At 34.4% G+C, this 20,542-nt stretch overlaps 5 protein-coding genes across 9 annotated transcripts; all 5 read right to left on the reverse strand.

Annotated features, from left to right (window-relative positions):
• Positions 1–2,111: 2,111 nt before the first annotated feature.
• On the reverse strand, positions 2,112–3,255 carry LOC114195342 (dehydration-responsive element-binding protein 2D-like). Its single transcript, XM_028085769.1, has one exon. It carries the CDS (start codon positions 3,192–3,194, stop codon positions 2,442–2,444), a length of 753 nt encoding a protein of 250 aa, XP_027941570.1. The 5' UTR covers positions 3,195–3,255; the 3' UTR covers positions 2,112–2,441.
• Positions 3,256–4,746: 1,491 nt separating this feature from the next.
• LOC114195341 (probable GTP-binding protein OBGC2) lies at positions 4,747–9,761 on the reverse strand. Of its 2 annotated transcripts, none has more exons than XM_028085768.1 (10): positions 9,586–9,761; positions 9,037–9,497; positions 8,103–8,188; positions 7,582–7,665; positions 7,113–7,190; positions 6,572–6,772; positions 6,379–6,486; positions 5,971–6,045; positions 5,646–5,788; positions 4,747–5,159 (listed from the first exon to the last, which is right to left on the reverse strand). In XM_028085768.1, the coding sequence occupies exons 1-10, from the start codon at positions 9,672–9,674 to the stop codon at positions 5,069–5,071; spliced, it is 1,416 nt and encodes a 471-aa protein (XP_027941569.1). In that variant the 5' UTR covers positions 9,675–9,761; the 3' UTR covers positions 4,747–5,068. The 2 variants fall into 2 exon arrangements, with proteins under 2 accessions (XP_027941569.1, XP_027941568.1); XM_028085767.1 differs by having other exon boundaries at positions 8,103–8,194.
• Positions 9,762–10,283: 522 nt separating this feature from the next.
• On the reverse strand, positions 10,284–11,375 carry LOC114193105. Of its 2 annotated transcripts, XM_028082806.1 has the most exons (5): positions 11,237–11,375; positions 11,086–11,161; positions 10,887–10,998; positions 10,714–10,796; positions 10,284–10,566 (listed from the first exon to the last, which is right to left on the reverse strand). In XM_028082806.1, the coding sequence occupies exons 1-5, from the start codon at positions 11,329–11,331 to the stop codon at positions 10,507–10,509; spliced, it is 426 nt and encodes a 141-aa protein (XP_027938607.1). In that variant the 5' UTR covers positions 11,332–11,375; the 3' UTR covers positions 10,284–10,506. The 2 variants fall into 2 exon arrangements, with proteins under 2 accessions (XP_027938607.1, XP_027938606.1); XM_028082805.1 differs by having other exon boundaries at positions 10,284–10,796.
• Positions 11,376–12,384: 1,009 nt separating this feature from the next.
• On the reverse strand, positions 12,385–15,955 carry LOC114193902 (G-type lectin S-receptor-like serine/threonine-protein kinase At4g27290). Of its 3 annotated transcripts, XM_028083887.1 has the most exons (8): positions 14,580–15,955; positions 14,350–14,493; positions 14,017–14,168; positions 13,724–13,934; positions 13,396–13,633; positions 13,165–13,315; positions 12,998–13,045; positions 12,385–12,831 (listed from the first exon to the last, which is right to left on the reverse strand). In XM_028083887.1, the coding sequence occupies exons 1-8, from the start codon at positions 15,826–15,828 to the stop codon at positions 12,682–12,684; spliced, it is 2,343 nt and encodes a 780-aa protein (XP_027939688.1). In that variant the 5' UTR covers positions 15,829–15,955; the 3' UTR covers positions 12,385–12,681. The 3 variants fall into 3 exon arrangements, with proteins under 3 accessions (XP_027939688.1, XP_027939687.1, XP_027939686.1); XM_028083886.1 differs by having other exon boundaries at positions 12,385–13,045; positions 14,350–14,481; XM_028083885.1 differs by having other exon boundaries at positions 12,385–13,045; positions 14,580–15,954.
• A 2,569-nt stretch (positions 15,956–18,524) lies between these two features.
• Positions 18,525–19,724, reverse strand: LOC114193967 (lon protease 2-like). Its single transcript, XM_028083979.1, has one exon. It carries the CDS (start codon positions 19,589–19,591, stop codon positions 18,749–18,751), a length of 843 nt encoding a protein of 280 aa, XP_027939780.1. The 5' UTR covers positions 19,592–19,724; the 3' UTR covers positions 18,525–18,748.
• Positions 19,725–20,542: the final 818 nt, after the last annotated feature.

The raw sequence follows: 20,542 nt of genomic DNA on the forward strand, positions 1-20,542 counted from the left end.
TTATTTTTTTCAAAATATTTTAAATTCTATTCATAAATAATTTCTCAAAAATAATTTGAAATGAGAGATATACGGTACTTCTAGAAATAATTTAGAATGGAAGATTTATGCTAATTCTATGAATATCCATTATCCATTATTTTTGTTGGTTGGTGGCTAAGTTAAATCGAAACTTCTATATATTGATTATCCTTCCTTGTTATTCACTTCTTCTTTTAGACTATTGAAAAAAGAAAATAATCCATTGTGAAATTTTGTAAACACTAGCATTAATCGCGTATATATATATATATATATATATATATATATATATATATATATATATATATATATATATATATATATATATATTTATTGTGAAAAATGTCTGGAGTAAACATATTTAAATCAATTAAAATATACCCCTAATACTTTAAAGCAATACTACAGATAGGAATGTGACTTTTTTTCTGAACACTTGGATCAATAACTTATCATTGTTAGAAGATTCCAAAACTTATAGAGATTATCATTTTTCAGATTTTTATAATGTCATCTTGTATAAACATGTTTATTTATTGCAATATAAACATGGAGATATTTGAAATAAGTAAAGCATGTTTGAAAAATAAAAAACTTGTTAAAATCTTAGTCTAAACATACTTAGCACCATCTAAATATTATTTTTAAAGTCATGTATTATCTAGATCATTGAAAAATATATCAACTTTCGTATATATATTTAACAAGGTTCTCAAACGACCATAGTAGTCATGTCCATATACCAATAAAAGAAATAAGACATAGATAAAGTAAAACTCAAATTATTTTACAAGTAAATATTACTAACTTTCATCTTCTTAAAATCTAAGTTTAAAATAAATTGATTATTAAATTACTATATTAAAATAAAAATAAAGACGGAAGATATATATAATTCTTTTAAAGTTACAACTCAATCTAGATTTTAACCACAATCAGAAGTGCAATAACTAGATTTTTTTTATTCTATCAATTTTAGAATATATATCTCTAAACTTCACCTTGTATATAAAATTAGGCTTAATAACATGAAATATTGTTACATTTTTAAGACTTTGAAAAAAAAATCAATAATATAAAATTAGACTTATATGTTATCTTCCACGTCAGTACTTCTGTCCAAAATAAACTCATTATTACATCTATTACATATAGTAAATAACAGAGTTATGATAGGTTAACAAAAAGTTTTTAACAAAGTTTTCACAAACTTTCTTATTCAATTAAAAAAGTATTATTTTATTACTTTATTTTATTTAAAAAATAAAAATTTAATCCACTTTAATTCTTTGTCAAAAATTTTATTGTCAAAAGATAATTTTTCCGTAAATAACATACCATTAATATTCACAAATAATAATAATAATAATAATTATTATTATTATTATTAGAAAAATATATTATACTGATATAATATTAACATAAAATATCATTCTACATGATATTTACATGTCACATGCAGTAATATTATTATTTCTTGAGAACAAGAACAGCAATATTATTTACTCAAATATTTATATATTAGTGTATTAAAATATTTAAGTATTTACATATCACATAAAGTAATATAAGACAAGAACCCTAAGGCAAGAAGACAAAAATTTAAGCCCGACAAGAATAAAAACCCTAAGACAAACCCGACAAGTATATAAAAACCCTAAGACAGACCCGACAAGTATAAAAGAACCCTTAGACAAGCCCCACAAAGAACCCTTAGACAGCCCCACAAGCGAGAAGAACCCTTGCCCTTAGCCTGTCCCAAGAATTGAAGAACCATAAGCTCGACAAGAAGACAATTACCCTAAATGTTCAGACAATAATAGAACCTAAGGTCAAACAAGACAAGAACCCAATCCTAATATGATACTCTTAAGGCAACGATAATCTTAAGGCAAAAGCGCTAAGTCCCACAAGAATCTAAAGTAGATAATAGTAAACAGGTACAAACAGAGAAAATGGCGATAACCCTAAAGACAGGCAAGGATGTTAATGAGAGAAAATTCTTACACAGATTCGAGCAAATTCTAACACAGATTCCAGCGGACATTTTCTATGAAAATTCTAAGACAAAGTTTCAGTTTAAGATAGAGTTATAACATTATACCAATGATATATATAATAAAATTCTTATACAATATGCTGCTGATAAAATAATACAGATATCCCTGTCATGCTAACAGCAGCCTTAAGACATACTTCAAATATAAGACAGACACCACTCATATATATAACCTTAATTCTATGTACTCCACCCCCTAACAGAATTGATACATCACTTACATATTTATATATTATATATATTCACATAACACTATAACTTCTGGTGATGTAAGGTATTCACCGTCTGAGAAGACCTTTTTATTAACCTACTACTACTTCTGTATGATGAGGGCCGAGGAGTTAGTTCCTTTTGAGGACGATTACATGCACCAGGGAGTTTGCAGAGAGTCCCAAGGACCCACTTCAAGAAAGGTTTTAGCTTCATAAATCCCTGCACCATCTGGTATCAGAGGCAAATCGAGAGACATAGCAGCTTCAGCCCAGATGGAATCATCGAACATAGGCTCAGGAATGTCATCGAATGACCCCCCAAAAGAATCAACCCTGTCCCCGTTCATCTCCATGGACATGGTGGTGGTGGTGGTTTCATGGGGAATTGCAACATGAGAATCGCTGGTGTACACAGGTGCAGAATCAGCAATTGCATGCTGAGGAGGCTGAGGAGGCTGAGGAGGCATGGAGAGCACAGGGTTGAAGATGATGTTGGTGTGATCGGTGAGGTTGTTGGTGAAATCAAAGGAGGGGAGATTGAAAACATCACAGGGAGGGGGAATCTGAGGGTATGGTGGTGGAAACTGGAAATTGAAGGGCATGATAGGAAGGTGTGGGAGGTTGAGTATTGCATCAGGTCCGTAGAGCTTACGTGCTGCACAATCATAAGCCATGGCAGCCTCTACAGAGGTCTCAAATGTGCCTAGCCAGAGGCGTGCACCACGGTTAGGCTCACGGATCTCAGCCACCCATTTGCCCCAAGTTCTCTGCCTCACACCTTTGAAGGTGCAACTCGCATTCTCAGGGCCTCCTTTGCCTCTCATACACCCCTTTCTGGAACTCGCTTTTGCACCTTTTTTCACCTGCTTACTACCACTCATTCTCATGCCTGATTTCAGCATTGTGCTAGCTAGAGGAGTTACCAAGGAGATAAGGGTTGGTATATGGTGTCAGAATATGGAAGCTGATCAGTGTATTTATACTCAGATAAGAAGTGTTATCAGAGTTAATAGGTAAGCCAAGTATTTGAAACGTGGAGTTTAGTAGCTACTTGGCATGATGAACTAGATTATCGTGTCAACCTTCAGGCTCACTGTTGGCTTCTCCTCAGCACACTTGGCTTGGATTTTTGTTTGTATGCAAACTCATTATGTAGAGAAGAATCGAGAGCAAAACTCTCGTTTGCTTTTCCTTTTTTTATATTGAGTGAAATAAATGAGACTATGAATGCACACTATAAAAAAGTGAAAGATGAGGGAAGAAATTAAAAGCTGTGGGAGGATGGATGTGGTTTCTCTTAGTGTGGATGTTGTTTATCAGATGCTGTTTTGTCATGTGACATTATTTGGAAGAAACGGTTCAAGATAACTATGACTCAGGAATGAAAATTTAATCCGTGAAATTGCAATAATAACAAAGCCAAAGTAACTGATCCTAGTAGTTTCGAAGTTTGGAATTGTAATCAGTGCACATTAAAAAAACTCCAACTAGAGTTAATGACTGAGGAAGTGCTGTTAACAACAGGTGTCAGTTTTACCAAAATGGATACACATTTCACACTGTGTTTACTGTTTCATTGATGAGCATTTTATGCATTCACACATAATCACTAGTTATCTATGTGTTAGTTTTTCTTTTGTAATAACTTGGAAAGAAGTGATTCCTCCCAGTTCAGGTAAGGAAATATAAAAGAACTGTGCAGATATCACTCTTTAATGCACTAAAATCAATACTGATAAATTAAGATAAAAAAAGTCTACGAAGGTTGTATTATTTAAAGCTGAAAATATCCACTTCACATGTGCACTTTAGCATCTAAAGTAACATCTCTGGATTTAGAAACTGACATGAAATAAACTATAGATGTATTACATTACTTTTTACTTTGTATACACGCAGTGATTCTGATTTATATGGGAAGAGTGCAGAACACGACTAGATATCCCTGTGTACGACAGAGGTATATCACAAGGACAATTTGCAAGTACACCTTCATTTTTTGTTTTTGGTCTAATTTGAAGTTTTCAAAATCATGATTCCTGGGTATCATCATGTTTATCTCCTAACTTTTGATTTGTTTGCTTTCACATTGGGGGATAAGTAGTACAATATAAATTTACATGTGTGTATATGTGCTGTTTGTTATACTATATTCCAAGCTTTCTACTCAAGTGGTTTATTTTGCTTGAACTAGCAATTTATATAGAAGATGCAAATGAGAACGCGTTCACAAATACTTCCATAGTAGATGATGACATAGTCTCTGATAAATATTTATTATGAGTCTTACAATATTTATTATGCTATTTGTTGTCTTATGATGTATTTATTATGCCAGCATGGGAATGACAGACATGATTTTTGTCGCAATACAGAAGATAACTATTGCATAACTTTGTTTATTACATTTGTACTAAATATTATATATCTTTCATGTGGAATTCTCATTCTTCATGCTTGAAAAATATAAACTCCCATTTTCAATTTGTCAATTTTGCTGCTTACAGTTTTACAAACTTTCATGTCAATTCTGATGCTTACAACAATATAAACCTTTTCATGTCAATCTTGATGCTTACAACAATATCAGACAGATTAAGTCGAACTATTATACTCGATGCTTTCATCATCTTACACGTATTCCTCTGTTGGGAACTGGTAATAATCTTCTTAACTTTGTTCTCTGATAAATTCAAATTAATACCAGAACCATTGCAAAAAGACTCGATGAACTGCAATGCAGTATTGCTTAACGAAAACATATAATAAGCTATTCTCAAGTAGAAATCAATGTTTCACTAGAACCCGAGCATTTCTTTAAAGCAGACCTTATCTCCTTTAACATCTCATTAATCTGGATGCCCTTTCTGCAAACAACAACAAATGTTGATCAAAGTCAATGAATAGAATTATAATATGATATAGAGACTGTTTAAACAATTACTACACGAAGTGAAGAAGAAAAACACTTTTAAAAATATAAAAACAGGTAGTCAGGCAGAAAAAACACTTTAAAAGCAAATATAAAATTACATAATAAACTGTCAAGCACTTACAGAGGGCTGATTCCTGTTGACCAAAGTCCATGTATTAGAACTATAATATAATAAAGAGATTGGCTAATGTATTAGAATTAAGATATAATAAAGACATTGTCTAAGCAACACCCTATGTATGTGAAGAACAATAACACTCTCAAAAGAAAATATAAAACATCAGACAGAAAAACACTTTCAAAAACAAAATGTAGAAAGTCAGACAGAAAAACACTTTCAGAAAGAGAATATAGAACAAATTATCAAACAGAAAAACAATTTAAAAAGAAAATATAAAACAAACTCTTGAGCACTTACAAAACACTGACTCCAACAACAGAGAGAGGTCCAGGATAGTCCTCAAGTCTTTTCTCCTTCGTGTCAGTTTCATCAGACAGTTGAGCATCACGGTTGCCAATTGTCATGATTTCTTGAATCAACGATGGAAGTCTGTCCTTTGCCTAAGATTATAATTAGATGAAAATGTTTGTTATGTGACAGAATTTTGCATATTTCTTGAATATACGTGACCGTCCCTAAACAATACAATAACAGACCAGATGATGCATTGGCCATCCCTTTTCAAGAAAAAGGAAATTAAAAGATAACACTTAACCCACATATTGGCTGCGACCCTACATACCTCTGGTAGGTCAATCTTATTCAAAACTACAACATACGGTCTCTCAAGGTAAGCAGGATTGTACATACGCAACTCCTGCAACAGAGAAGAATTGCAATTGGGAGAGCATGAGCAGGATTCAAAAACAGAGAACTAGGGAAGCTCTTTACAACTAGAAAAACAGAGTTGTGATTATCAACAAGAAAACAGCTTAACATGACTTACAACTTGTTGACTTTTAAGGAAAAACTAATAAGAGATAACAAGATCAATTTTCCATGTAAACTCCCTTTCAATTTTTTAGAATTAGAATAGAGACTCTTCCAAAGCTAAAATAAACAACACTTCAAATCAAGCTGTTTAACCAATGAAAAAACCTTAGCCTGAATGGATAAAAAAATATATCCAATTGTAGGGTAAAATACATACTTCTCTGACCGTTCTGTAGTCATTTACAGGGCTCTCAGTGGCAGCATCAACAACATGGACCAATAGCCGGGTCCTTCTGAGGTGCCTCAAAAAATTACGACCAAGACCCTGAAAGTGAAAGACAAAACCGTCATATTTAGCATCTCGATGGTTTAAAATGGGGACATTTCCTAAGAATAAAAATCTTTTATACCTTTCCTAAGTGAGCGCCTTCAATAAGACCAGGCAAATCTGCCAATGTAGCTTCCGATGAATACATTCCTGCCCCCAAGCTGGGATCACCACCTAGGCGGCCAAGATTTGGCATTAATGTTGTAAAAGGGTAATCAGCAATATCAGGTTTAGCAAGTGTAATGGCTGCCAGAAGTGTTGATTTCCCAGCATTTGGAAGTCCCTAAAACAAGATTAACTTGATCATGAGATGAAAGGGTGAAAACACCAGGAGGACAAAAAGTAAGAAACAACCACTATACAGTTGACCTTTGTTCACCAACCAAAGAAATGATTTGATACAAAGGAAAAACACAACCACCTCGGGTTTATTACACCTCTCCTTGTCATCTTTCACAAACTCCACGCCAAGGTATTTCAGTTACCCAACAATGATAAAACTATCTTCCTTGATACAGAGAAAAGAAAAACTAAAAATTCGCCGATATCAAGCTTACAGTTATAAAATACAAGACAAAATATTACTAAATAAACAGGGCATTATGCATAGATGCAAAACTTACAATGAGACCAACGTCAGCTACAACTCGTAGAATCAACTCCAACTTAACTTCCTCTCCAGGTTGACCGTGAACTAAAATCTGTAAAAAATTAAATAAAAATGTTATATCTTACACTGAGATAGGAACACAAGTTGCTAATGCAGAAATTTCAAATAATACTAGTCTACTGTTTCCAGACTCGAGCAGATTTACATTTCCTGACAGCCAAACATTAGATTTGACAATTTAAAATCATAATATTAGTAAACCCATGACAAAAATAGTGAAAAAAAAGTATCCATCTTGGACAAAATAATTGGTCACTCATTATGTACTGCAAAATTCAAATAAATTTTGATTAACTGAGACATTATGCTAGTATAAGATTTTCAATTTGCACAGAGAAGATTGTAACCATAAGAGGTTATATCTTTCCAAAGATGACACTGAGAAATATTCCATCGCACGCATAAATATTGATAAACTTTACCTTGTCTGAGTCATCCCTCATCACATTAGTTGTCAGAGCCATCATCTTTTTTCTTTGACGCTGTGGCATTTCCAACAAGCTAATCTGGGCATGCAAAAAATAAAAAACAGATTCAGGTGTGAAGTACAAAATTAACAAACTAGGTGTATGTTATGAATAAATGAATGAGAAGGGTTGCTCAGTGTTCATTGTTCCAATCTAATGGGGTGTAGGCCAGGTAGATGCATGCATCCTTACTCCTACAACCAAAGAGGCCAATTCCTGGATTTAAAAACCCGTGACAACTTTAACGTCACAAGGCAACAATCCTACTGTTGTGCCACAATGATCTATATGCATATATGAGTTCTGATGGTCTAATTATTCATTTTATCATCAATCTTAACGAACACAACTTATCCACTAAACAATTTGGTAGTCCCTAATGCATTAAAGTATTCATAACTCAATCACAACATTAACAAATTTGAATAGAATTTTCAATGCGAACAGATTTGAATAGACTTTTGAAAGTGCACTACCCCTCCTTGTCCTCCCCTAGCAACGAGAACTTCATCGCCAGGTTGTGCTAGATCAGCCAACACCTTCCCTCGTTTGCTTTTCACAACTGTACCTATCACATTTATAAACACGATCAGATTTAATTCATGGCAGGATTTTTCACCAAACAAGATGCAAAATGAAAACAAGTTAACCTTTTTTGTAACTCAAATCAAAACATACAAATTCAAAATGAACGCAAAAATAGAATAAGTCAATTGCCACCTGATTACTTGTTTGGTTTGAGAAAATGTTTCCTATTTTAATTAATGATAGAAGTACCATTTTATATTGACTAAGTTCCTAATTTCAAAGGCTTTCTTTTTATTTCATCATTCTATACAAAGCCTAAATCAAGTGATATTTTGTAATTATTAATGAAAATAGGAATCAAGTGATAGCTTATGAAAACCTCCAATGCCTTCTTATCCTCTATCAGAGTGCCATCCCTGTTGAGAAGCATCTGCACGAGGGATCAAGGTAAAGCAAACATGCATCGTGCTTGGACACAACATTGTTGATTTTAGAACTGTTGGACAAATACGATGAAACTTTAAAGACCCCCTTTAACCAGAATAAAAACTTCATTCTAAGTTTTTATCATTTTCATTGGACCTGAATAAGAAAATAAAATTAGTTTCTTTACAAATTAAAATTAATTTATACATAAGTAAATTTCAAACGCCCATCGTATAAGTAATTTATACAAATTAAAATTAATTTATTCATAACTAAATTAAAATAAAATTAGTTTCTTTACAAATTAAATTAATTTTTAAACTCAAGTGCTTAGGAAAATGTTTCAAAGTCACAAAGCCTAGTCACAGAGGTTCAAAAAATAGCTATCGATTTGGCCAATAATCAGTAATGCAGGGGGAAAAACATCAGTAAAACACAAAAACAGAGCATACAAACCTACAGGAACAGGAATGCGCATCGTGGGAGCCACAAGTCCATCGCGCAACATCGACGTCAAAACGCCCATGGCACCAACGTTGCCACCGCGCTTGGCGTGAAACCTGCTCTTGCTGTGAAACTCCAGCAACGTGTCTTTGGTCTCGTCGGCGTAGATCACCACGTCCCCTCCGTGCCCTCCCGCAGGGAGTATGAGCGACCCGTCGAAGTCCCTCTTCAATGAGCCTTTCCCTTTCTTCTTCGTTTTAGCCTGCTCCTGCTCGTTCTTCTCTCTGTGATTCAGCACCGCGCCGTGGCCTCCGTCACCCGCGCGAACGGTGATGATTACGTGGTCGAAGAACTTGTGAGGCTCCTTCATCAACGACGGCGGAGGAGACGCGCCGGCGCTGGTTACGCCGCACCGTACCGTTTTCCATTTGTGATTTTCGTGGTTTCGTGTGTTGTGGAGGAATTGGACGGTCCTATATATACATTTAAACAATTTTAGTTCAGAAAAAACCGAAAAAGGGATAAATAATGAGTGAGTGAGTGCGTGAGTGAAAGTAGTACCTTGGTGGAATGAAGAGAGTGGAGAAGAAAGGAGTTTCGCGCAATTGAATTTTGGGAGACGAAGAAGGTGGCGAAATTAGAGACACCATTATCCGATTTTGGTTAGTAAGGAAGAAGTAAAAGAATGAACCTATGTTCACTGTGAGTGACCCAAGAAGCAATATCTTGCAAAGGAAAAATATCAAACTATATCTAAAACTTTTACATCTAACAAAGTGTTTTTTTTTTTTACAATATTGGTGCAATTCGACTTGGAAATTATTAAAGTGGTGCAGATTTTAGTATAAAAAGTGGAGTCGTGTAGTTTTCACATAAAATTAATTATTTGTCCAAACAAATTTGTGTTATATCGGCATGACTTTATTATTGATATTGTAATGAAGTTATATGATATTCAAACTACCTTAGTGTCAATTATAATATCATATTATTGTTGAACTAATTCAGTGTTGAAAAAATATTGAGCTGAATAAAAATAAAATAACTTTTATTTAGTTAAATAACAAAGCATGAAATGATAATTAGTGAACTTTTTTTATTATGATTTGTTCATTATAAAATGGTGTAAAAGTTATTTATGGGACCTATATATATATATATATATATAAACTCGTCATAATAGTTCTTTTAAGTACCGAACATGTAACCAAAAGATGTAAACGCATTTTACATCACACATCAGAGCACAAAAAGAAAATGGATCTGATTATCAGCTAAACCTCACAGTGGATTGAATACAATCTAAAATGTGGAAAATGATGGAAGAATGACATATTAAAGCTACATACTATATCGAATAACAATTTTCTCCATTTTGATACGAATGCAGCATGACTAGATAGCCTGCAACAAAAGAAACTATACACGAAGACAACTTTACACCAGTGATCAAATCATGCATGCACCAATCCCAGTGAATATTCAATAGATGGTAAACCGATCACTAAGAAAATTACTCAACGAAAATGGTGGCGACCACTCCTGCAACGAGCAAATGAATGAATCAGTTTGAAACACTGACTAAGAAGACAAATAATTTTGTCAGCTGAATAGAATTAGTTCAAAGCTTGAATTGCAGAGTGAAAAAATAGTGAACATATGCAGGAGTATAATAATCAATGGCCTAACCAGTTGCATCAAGATATCTCTAACTACTGTTGTTTGCCGTATAAGAACCTCCATGGCACTGAGTTGGGGAAGGTTTAAGTGTGCTGGCCATCACCAAAACAAAAAATAAGACAAAGAAAGCAATATATCATATTTAGCATGAGATAGAACAAAGTATATTGAAGTTAACCAACCGAGAATGGCGAGATTCAAACTCTCCAACACTTGTTGCCGAAAGTCTTCGCCAACCAGACCACTCATTGGGGATTCCAGTGGATCCTTATAAGCAAGAAGGGACATAAAATCCTGAATCAAGGAAAACTTTATGTTTACTTCACCTTGAAGATCGACACATACATGTATGAATAAATTGCAAGCAAAAGGCAAACATACTTTAACTTTTTGGCCATATACTGGATGATTCCCAAAATGAGCAATGTATTTCTGAGCAAACAGCACAGCTTCTACCCTGCCAACACAAGATTGTATGATAGCAAGAAGATTGCAACATGCTCACTTGGAAGAAAAATTAATCTTATCTCACCATTTCTTATTCAAGACAAGGCCAACAAAATGAAGACATATAACATCAAACAGCAACTTAATGTTGTCTAGCACACGCAGTGACATTTCGTCCATGATCTCAAAAGCTGTCCGTGAATCTCCCTCCCTTATAAGGCGAACGATACCTAATGATCAATCAAATTTACTGTCAAATATTTGAACAGAGATGAAAAAGCTAGGTTTGCAGTGCACAAGCCAAGAAAATGACATTCACATGAAATCAAAAGTCTTCAACCAGCCTTGAACACCTAAAGACAACAATAATAAACCTACTTATTCTTTTTTCCATTTTCTCCAAATCCTCTGCAGGCCGATTCATCTCAGTGCAAGCAATGAATGACTCTGAAGACTCTCTGTAGCCATTATGTATAAGATACGACAGAATGAGGTCGTTCACAACATTTTCACCTAGAGCCTGTAAATAAATATACATGTAGCAAAATAAAGTGTACAGAAAGTAAATTATTACTTCACACAGAAGACAAGAACAACATATCAAATACTGCAAATCCTTCACATTGCCAAACATGTTACACAGAGGACAAGAACGAAGATCACAACTTTTCAGACAAATCAAGACCAGTGCATAGCCAACATTCATTGAATCTTCGAGTTAAAAAGAACCAAAAAGGTTGCAATCTTCTTTGAATCTTGCCGCATTCTTTTATAGCAACAAGCAAGAACGCAGTTTCTTTTTTTATAAGCAAGCAAGAACGCAGTAATGCTTTACAACGAAAGAAATAAATAAATAGTGAAATTAAAAGGACAATTGTAAGAGGAAAATGGTGAAGGAGAAGAAACGTACAATGTCTTCATAGAGCTTAGGATCAATCTCCATGGTTGGAACTTGGAAGCGTCGATTGGGATGGATAATCGGAGAAGAGAAGCTTCGATTGTGGGTTAGTGTTCAAGAATCAGAAACACGAAAAGATGGGCATTGTTAATATATATATATATATATATATATATATATATATATATATATATATGAATGTGTTGTGTGTGAGTCTACCAACAGAACAGAAGCAGAGCAAGATTGCCGCCAAAAAACAAGATTTTATGAAGTGAAATAACTAATAACTGAAATAATTAATTAATCACATTTTTATTAATTTTTACCAGAAAATAGATAAATTATAAATAGCCAGACTCTTTCAATAAAAATTTAAACATTTTAAAATTAAAAAAAAAAATACTATTTGTACAACAAACTGTAAATAACAGTTTTTGCTGTCAATCTTTCCCCTGCACATTATTCATTACATCCCATAATAATAAACATGGACAAAAAAAAACATTGTATGAATTGTTACATGTATCATTTCATATGTTTCCAATTAAAAAACAAAGTAGAAGGTTCCTAACTACAAGTGATTTGGTTCATGGAACAAAAGAACATCTTCTGAATAAACTATACATAATCCGCTAACAAGTTCTGCAAGATCTTAATCCTTGAATAATGAACACGATAGTTTCTCTACCGTGGCTGTAACAAGGACACTGTAACTTCATTTTGTGATCTATCTCCACAACTTCTCGAAGAAGATTCTGCCTGAATGGGAAACTGTGTTGTTCCTGTGTAGAACCCAGGTGGAGTTGGCTCAGGCAACACCTTTTCACCATTCAACATCAAAACCACAGAGGACATGTTTGGTCTGTTTTGTGGTGTTTGTTGCACACACAACAGACCCACATGAATGCATCTCAGTATTTCAAGTGGTGTGATTGGATAATCTAATACCTCATCTATTAGCTCCAATGGCTTTTCTTCAATCCACAATCTCCATGCCTGAAATGGAATGAAAGCAATTTTTTTTCTTTTTTCATTGCGAGCATAAGATCAAGAGTTTTGAAAACATAACTGTTTGAATTTTCAAACACAAGGAAAGAAATAGCCTTTAAGCTTACATGACTAAGAAGATTAAGCTGATGCTTAGAGTCATGGAAATTCCGATTCTTTCTCCCACTGATTATCTCCATTACCATCACACCAAAGCTAAATACATCAGATTTGATTGAAAAATGTCCATGGAGAGCATATTCAGGAGGCATATAACCACTGCAACACAAGCATGAAAGAAAATTTTGATGTCAAACTGTGTTGCAACATAGTAAAAAAACATGACTTTTACTACTTACTATGTTCCCATCACTCTATTTGTATTGGCCTCAGCTTGATCTCCTCCAAATGTTCTAGCCAAACCAAAATCTGATATCTTTGGATTCATATCGTTGTCCAGAAGAATATTGCTGGCTTTGAGATCTCTGTGGATGATTCTCAATCTAGAGTCTTGGTGAAGATAGAGTAGCCCTCGTGCTATACCATCAATAATTTGAAGACGCTTTGTCAAATCTAGTTGTTTGCTTTGCGTTGAATCTAACAAAATTTCACTTTTTAAGTCAGTGTAAGAACTACAAAATAGAGCAAAATGAAGAGCCATAATTTGCATGGTGTGAGATTTCAAACCAAAAATGAAGTTATCCAAGCTTCTGTTATGCATGTATTCATAGATCAAGAGCCTTTCTTCTTGGTGAGTAGAACAACCATGAAGTTTTATAAGATTTCGATGTTGAAGTTTTGCCATTAACATGACTTCATTCTTGAACTGCTCTGCTCCTTGTTCAGAAGTTTTTGCAAGCCTCTTGACTGCAATCTCTTGCCCATCTTGCAGTATACCCTGAGAGTAATTTTGAAACTTTGATCAAGAGAAATATTATTTATCTCATTAACAAGATTTGTTTGATGTGAAATTTAACTACCTTGTACACTGGCCCGAAGCCACCTTCTCCTAATATGTTACTGGGTGAAAAGTGATTTGTAGCAGCAGAAATGGTAGAAAAATCAAATATTGTTGATAACTCCACATCTTCCTTCTCCCTTTTGTACTTCCAGTGAAATATTTTTAGCACCTCTGAAAACAATGGTAGGAAATACCAATATGGTATGGTTCACAGATTAATTTAGCAAACAAAATAAGAAGAACACGAATCAGACTTTAGAATTGAACACTTCTTTTCATTCTAATAGTTATACTGCATTCTGATGTTAGATTATGTGATGAAGAATCAAATTTTACTTTTCCATAAGCTCACCTCTCTTCGCGAGCTTCTTCCTCTTCATATATGTGAATGTGGCCAATCCAAGTACCACGACCAAGAAAACAATGCTTACTATTATCCCTGCAATGTTCTTGCTATTGAAGCTCTTGTTACTGCCTCCATGATCTGAGGAATAAACTGCATGAAGATTGCAGTTTAAGAGGAAAGCAAAAGAAGGAACATGTTTAGATTTCAAAAGATGATAATATAAGAGATGAAAATACCTAACTCTGAAGCTTCAAGTCTTATGTAAATGTCTTGTCCTTGGTCTGTGTGTCTACTCAAATCAGTAATGTCACCAAACCAAAGCAAGCACCCTCTCCCACTTGCATCTATATTTGCATATGCTGTGCAAGAACAGTTTTTCAGACACAAATTCTCACATTTCTCAAGGCTCAAACTCTCGTTATACCAAGAAAAAGAAGTGTCTGGCAACTTCATTCCTGTGTACTTCCGAAACCTATCACCATCACAACTCAAATTCACTCTTCTCACACACCCACCAGACCAATTCAGTGAACTCCACTTTTCATAGAACTTTGGTACAAAACCTTCTAAGCAAGTACATATTTTTGGAGAGTTGGTAACATTACACAGTGAATTCACATCACAAAAGGCATAATATTCACACTGATCCATGGGACGAGTGGATAAAATCTCCCAACCCCGGCTACCACCCGACCATAACAAACGTTGCACAAAACCAGATGGGTTGATCACTAACCTAGTAATAGTTTCAGCCTCTAAGGTTTTATATTGGTAAATGACTTCCTTGTCGTTGATCTCAAGAGAAAAATTTACGAGTCTAAGCATTCTTCTCCATGAAACTCCACTGAAAACATTGCCGATCCATGACCCTCCTCTACTGAACAAAAGTTCCCCCTTTGTAGTAACCAGTTGAGGAAAGCCATGAGCATCTATGTGATATGAAAACTCACCAAAGCCAGGATCTTCTGCGTTTCTCCAAGATGTGAGAAACCTAAAAGGACCAGACACAAAGTTTGTACGAAGTTTCATTCCTGCAAGGAAAGTGTCACCAGGGTAGTCAAAACTTTCCCACAAAAGATCTTTTGTGCTGTCTCCATCTTGCACAACAAGATTTCCGGAATCTAGAAGCTGCATGACTGGTTTCTTAGAATTTCTTGATGAATTGGAGAACCACAGAACACTCCCTGAGGCATCACGAATAACAGGAACTCCTTCTTCTGTTAATGTGAAAAATGGTGTTGAGTTTTTCACTGGGGCATCTCTGTTGGCCACCCACACAATAGTCTTTGGTGATATGTTCTTGTACCATATACAAAAGTATTGACCTTGTGAATTTCCAAACTTGAAGAATCCAGCTTCAAAAGTTCCAGCAGAAGAAACCATGGTTTTATTACCTTGGATTGATTCATTTGGAGTAAGAGTAAGAGTTCCTTGTGTAGATAATAAGAACGTGGAGATGAGGCAGAAAAAGAAAACTCTTACCATTGTTAACTTTTTTGTGTTTATGATGGTTTTCCATGGTTACAAACCTCCATGTTCATTTAACTAAAATCACCAGAAGAAAATGGTTGTCCAAGTCTCTCTATAAGACGTTCCTGTTGTGTTGAAAAGTCTTCCGAATAACATTGAGGCTGCATTTTTGGACCAACGTCACTATAAAGTTAAGAAATTGTCTAAAGTTGAATTTTTTTTTACACACCACTGCATGCGAAAGAAAAATTGTTTTACCCTGTACACAAATCTTAAAATGGTTTTAATTTCTGAGGAAAAGAGATAATAAATGCACACAAAACACTTGCATAACATAGTCGTGTGAAAAATCCAACACGTGAGGATTCAGTTTCGGATAAGAAAGGGTGAGTGCAAGTTGTGACATGAATGAAAAGAGGGACCAAACAATGCAGTTAACAATAGGACCCTCTGCTTGATGATACTTTATCAACTACTGACAGGTTCATTTGATGTCCAACCAATAGTGTTGACTTTCATATTCCATTCAAAAATAAACACCAGAAATCAAATGAAATTAGATGTAAACATGTTTGGTCCAAAATAATTCAAGTCAGAGTTTAAATCTTAAATTTTATAAAAATGACTCAGTAAAATATTATATAAGAAAAAAACTCGTAAATTTAATGTTTTGAGATTTTGAATTAAAAGTATTATTCATCATTTAGATTGGTTTCATGTTTGTTTGTCCAGTGTTTTTTTAGTTGTTATTGTAATAACTTCAAAATTATATATATATATATATATATATATATATATATCAAATAAACTACGTTGAAATTGAAATTTGTATATTCAAACTAATATCTAATTGTTTTATTAACTGTGTTTCTACCGCAAGAAAATATTTTATCAGTAACCAGGTTTAGTGATGAAAAGTTGTTAGCTATTATAGTGATCAATTTAGATACTAATTTAAAAAATAAAAAATTATTGGTTACTAAAATAGTCACTATTATAAACAAAAAATTATAATTAGTTACTAAATTGGTCAGTAATTAATTAGAGACCAAATTCAAAGACTAAGTCATTTTGGTAGTTAAAACCTAGATAGCTAATTTGTAGTAAACAGTCTCCTTTGGTAGTCAAAATCATGTTAACTAATTTTAGAGACCAATTTAATAACCAATTATATTTTTTTATTCATAATAATAACGGCTATTTTAGTAACCAATAATCTTTTAGTTTGTAAATTGATATTAAAATTTGTTACTATAATAACTAAAAACTTTTAATGACTAGAATTGATTACTAAAAAAACATTTTCTTGTAGGGTTAATAGTGCATTCTCAGGAATCTTGTGAACTATATTCTTAGAACTTTTAGTAATTCTTGACACAGATGAATAATAAAGTTTATTTAATTTCATTTAAAAAAAATAAGTGAAAAAGAAAGTTAGAGGAATACAGTATAGGAATTAGTTATTATTGCAGACAATAAATTCCATTCCCATGAGCGTCTGAGATATTCAATAGATGTAAGTTAAAATATGATAACACAATTACTCTCCTAAGAATTAACATAGATATCTTTTCATTACCTCTGACAAACACGAAAACGTTGACATAGATGCGATGGAAAATCTCATCAGTAACACATTTTATAATTATTTGGCTTCATTTACTTAGAAAAAGGGTTGGTTATAAGATTTGAAAAATGATAGAATTGATTAATTTGTCTGACCAGGTATCTTATAGCTTCATATTCAACTTAAATACCTATATTACAGTTGAAAAATATGTATAACTGGGTTGTTTTGGATTCACAATGGCGTCGGCTAAGAGCCACCTTTTTTTTCTTTTAAAGGAAAAACTCTTATGCCTAAATCATGACATGGTATGCCATGGTATGTCATGCACGCAGTCATATTGAACTATAATGTAGTATTTTGGGGAAAAAAAATTCAAAATTAACAAAGTGGATAACTTTTTAAAAAATTACAAAAATAGACAAGTGATGTCAATATAGTACAATTTCATTATGAATAAGGTGACACTTTAAACTTAGTCTTATATTATTATTATTTGATCATCTTTAATGATCTTCGACCTAAATCATAACTCTAATATACTTTCTCATCATATTTAAAATGGGAATATAAGAGAAAGTGAAATCATTTTTTTCATTATATATAAAGCATTCTAAATATATTTCTTGGTGGAAGAAATGGATATATATAGAAGGTAAACCCTACAAGAAATGAGAGTGAGATTATCCTTAACAAGACAAAAAAGACTAAGGTTACTAGGAAACTGTGATCGAAAACTTGTTAATTGGTGATATATCATTATGACTATTAATCATTCTTACTTGTACAATTCAGCAATGTCGGATCTCCAACAAATGTTGAACTGATATAGATGAATGTAAAAGTATGTGAATATATATATATATATATATATATATATATATATATATATATATAAAACTTCTGTGATTGTGTGAACCACTGTGCTGCATAATTCAAAAATCTGCAGAAATCGTTGTCTTCACAGCATGATCATGCTGGTTTTTCACACCAGATTACTACATAACTTCAAAATCACGTAAAATCTCTATCACCTAACATGCTCAAACGAGATTGAAAATCGAAATAGTAGTGTTAATGGCCTTTTCTTTCGGAACTGGTTTCTTCTGTTTTCTAAATATTTACAAATTCAGATCCAAAAACCTCAAACAGCACACTCCAAGTTCATTGACATTCCAACCAAAACATGCTATATTTATTAGTAATGGCACATTGATCTATATGACATGGTGGAATATTAGGAGCTGAAAAACTATATCTACTATCATTAATTAAGCAGTGATTATGAACAAATATAAAGCATGAAACGTGAAGCATCAAAATTTATAAGGTATTGATGATGATGATGATGATGACGATGGTGATGAATCAAGAAGAAGGAAAAGCATCTTTGACAGCAGAAGCAGCAGTGAGATAGTTAAGCGTGTTCTTGAGCGTCTCTTTCTCTCTCTTCAACCTCTTCGCCGTGTCCTCCAGTTCCAACAGCGCCTGCTGCTCCCTGGGAGCACCCTCGAAGGTGCTTCCGACGAAGAACGAAAACGGCGTCGGAAAGAGGTTCCGTCTCAAATCCCCCATCTCCTTCTCACCTTTCCCTCCCAACCGGTTCGAGAGGCGTATGACGTCCTTCATGTACCCCTCCACCTCGCGGGCCAGCGCCTCCGCGTCGTCTCCGGCGTCGTTCTCCGGCGGGCGGTCCTCCAGCCACGTGACGCGTCCCACGAGGTAGGGTTTGCTGCGGACGACGTCGTTGACGCGGAACCTCTCCTGCCCTTTGCAGACCAGGAAGAAGCGGTCGTCGACGAGGCGCTCGTGCTTCACCACCTCCCCGACGCAGCCCACTTCCGAGGTGCCGGATACGGCGTCGTGGTAGACGACGCCGAAGCGGAGGTCGGTGTGGAGGAGCGTGTGCATCATGATGCGGTAGCGGAACTCGAAGATCTGCAGAGGGAGGATCGCGCCCGGAAAGAGGACGAGAGGGAGAGGGAAGAGAGGCAGCTCGACGGCGTCGTCTTGCGGCTTGTCGGAGGCGGAGCAGCGGAGAGAGTGGAGAGTCCGGCGACGGCGGAAGAGAGAGGAGGGTAAGAATATATTGGCGGCGGCGGCGGTGGTGGTTGTGTGAGGGAGAGAAGTGCATGGTAGGAGGTGTGGCATTGGGAAAGATGCCATTTTTGTGTTTGGTTTAGAAGAAGGGAGACAGGGATTGCATTGCATGATTTAGTTTGTGTTTGTGTGGTTTTTTTGTGGCATTGTTTTGGTGATTTTTGGAGTTGAGAGAGTGAAAGAACATCCTTTGGAATGATCTTTGTTATTAATGTTTTATGTTTGGATTGGATAGAGAAAATGTGTGGAATTTTGGTGGAAGAAGAGTTCTCTCAGTGGATATAGTGTGTAAGTGGTATAGAATATTCCACGTGTGACTCTTCGCCTTCCAACAATTATCTCACAAAACATAAGAATACTAATAAATAAATTCAAAAAAAAATAAAAAATAGGTTACAATTGAAGCTCAACACTAACGTAATGTTAACATTTCACTGTTCTATCTCTGATTTCCGTTGGGCTGTTTTCTGTTGTGGCAACTAAAGAATCCACTCCCATTCAAACCCGTATTTTGAGTTGTTCATGCTATTTACACTTCCCTTTTATGCTAGATGCACTCCCTTGTGATTATTTTATTTAAACGGCATATTTTTTTTCTAATGTTTTAGAAAGTACTTTTTTACAAGAAAATAAAATATGTTCTGTAAAACAAAGCACATAATGTTAAATGAAATAAGAGTAATCTAGGAAGTATTTTCAAAATACTATCTTTTGCACAACAATAATATGTTTCAAATAATATTTTTCATTTTTAATGTTCCAGAAAATGTGTTTTTTATGGTGTGTTGTGAACATAAAATGTGTTTATGAAAATTAGTTTTTTCTCTTTATCACTATGAAGCTTTAGAAGTGAATCTCAGAAAATTTAGTGTAAGTTCTCATAATTCAATGTCGAATTTTTCTTAAATTTATTATCAAGTGAGCACCTATTAGTTTCAATGTGGTGTCTAACGTCTTGGATTACGAAAACTCATTACCAAGTGAGCGACCAGTGATTGTAGGGTGGCACTCATCATTTCCACCACCGGAGGTAAGTGACTTTGAAATTCTAAACTTGTGCCC

The sequence above is a fragment of the Vigna unguiculata genome, chromosome 8 (assembly GCF_004118075.2).
Source record: "Vigna unguiculata cultivar IT97K-499-35 chromosome 8, ASM411807v1, whole genome shotgun sequence".
Taxonomy (NCBI): domain Eukaryota; kingdom Viridiplantae; phylum Streptophyta; class Magnoliopsida; order Fabales; family Fabaceae; genus Vigna; species Vigna unguiculata.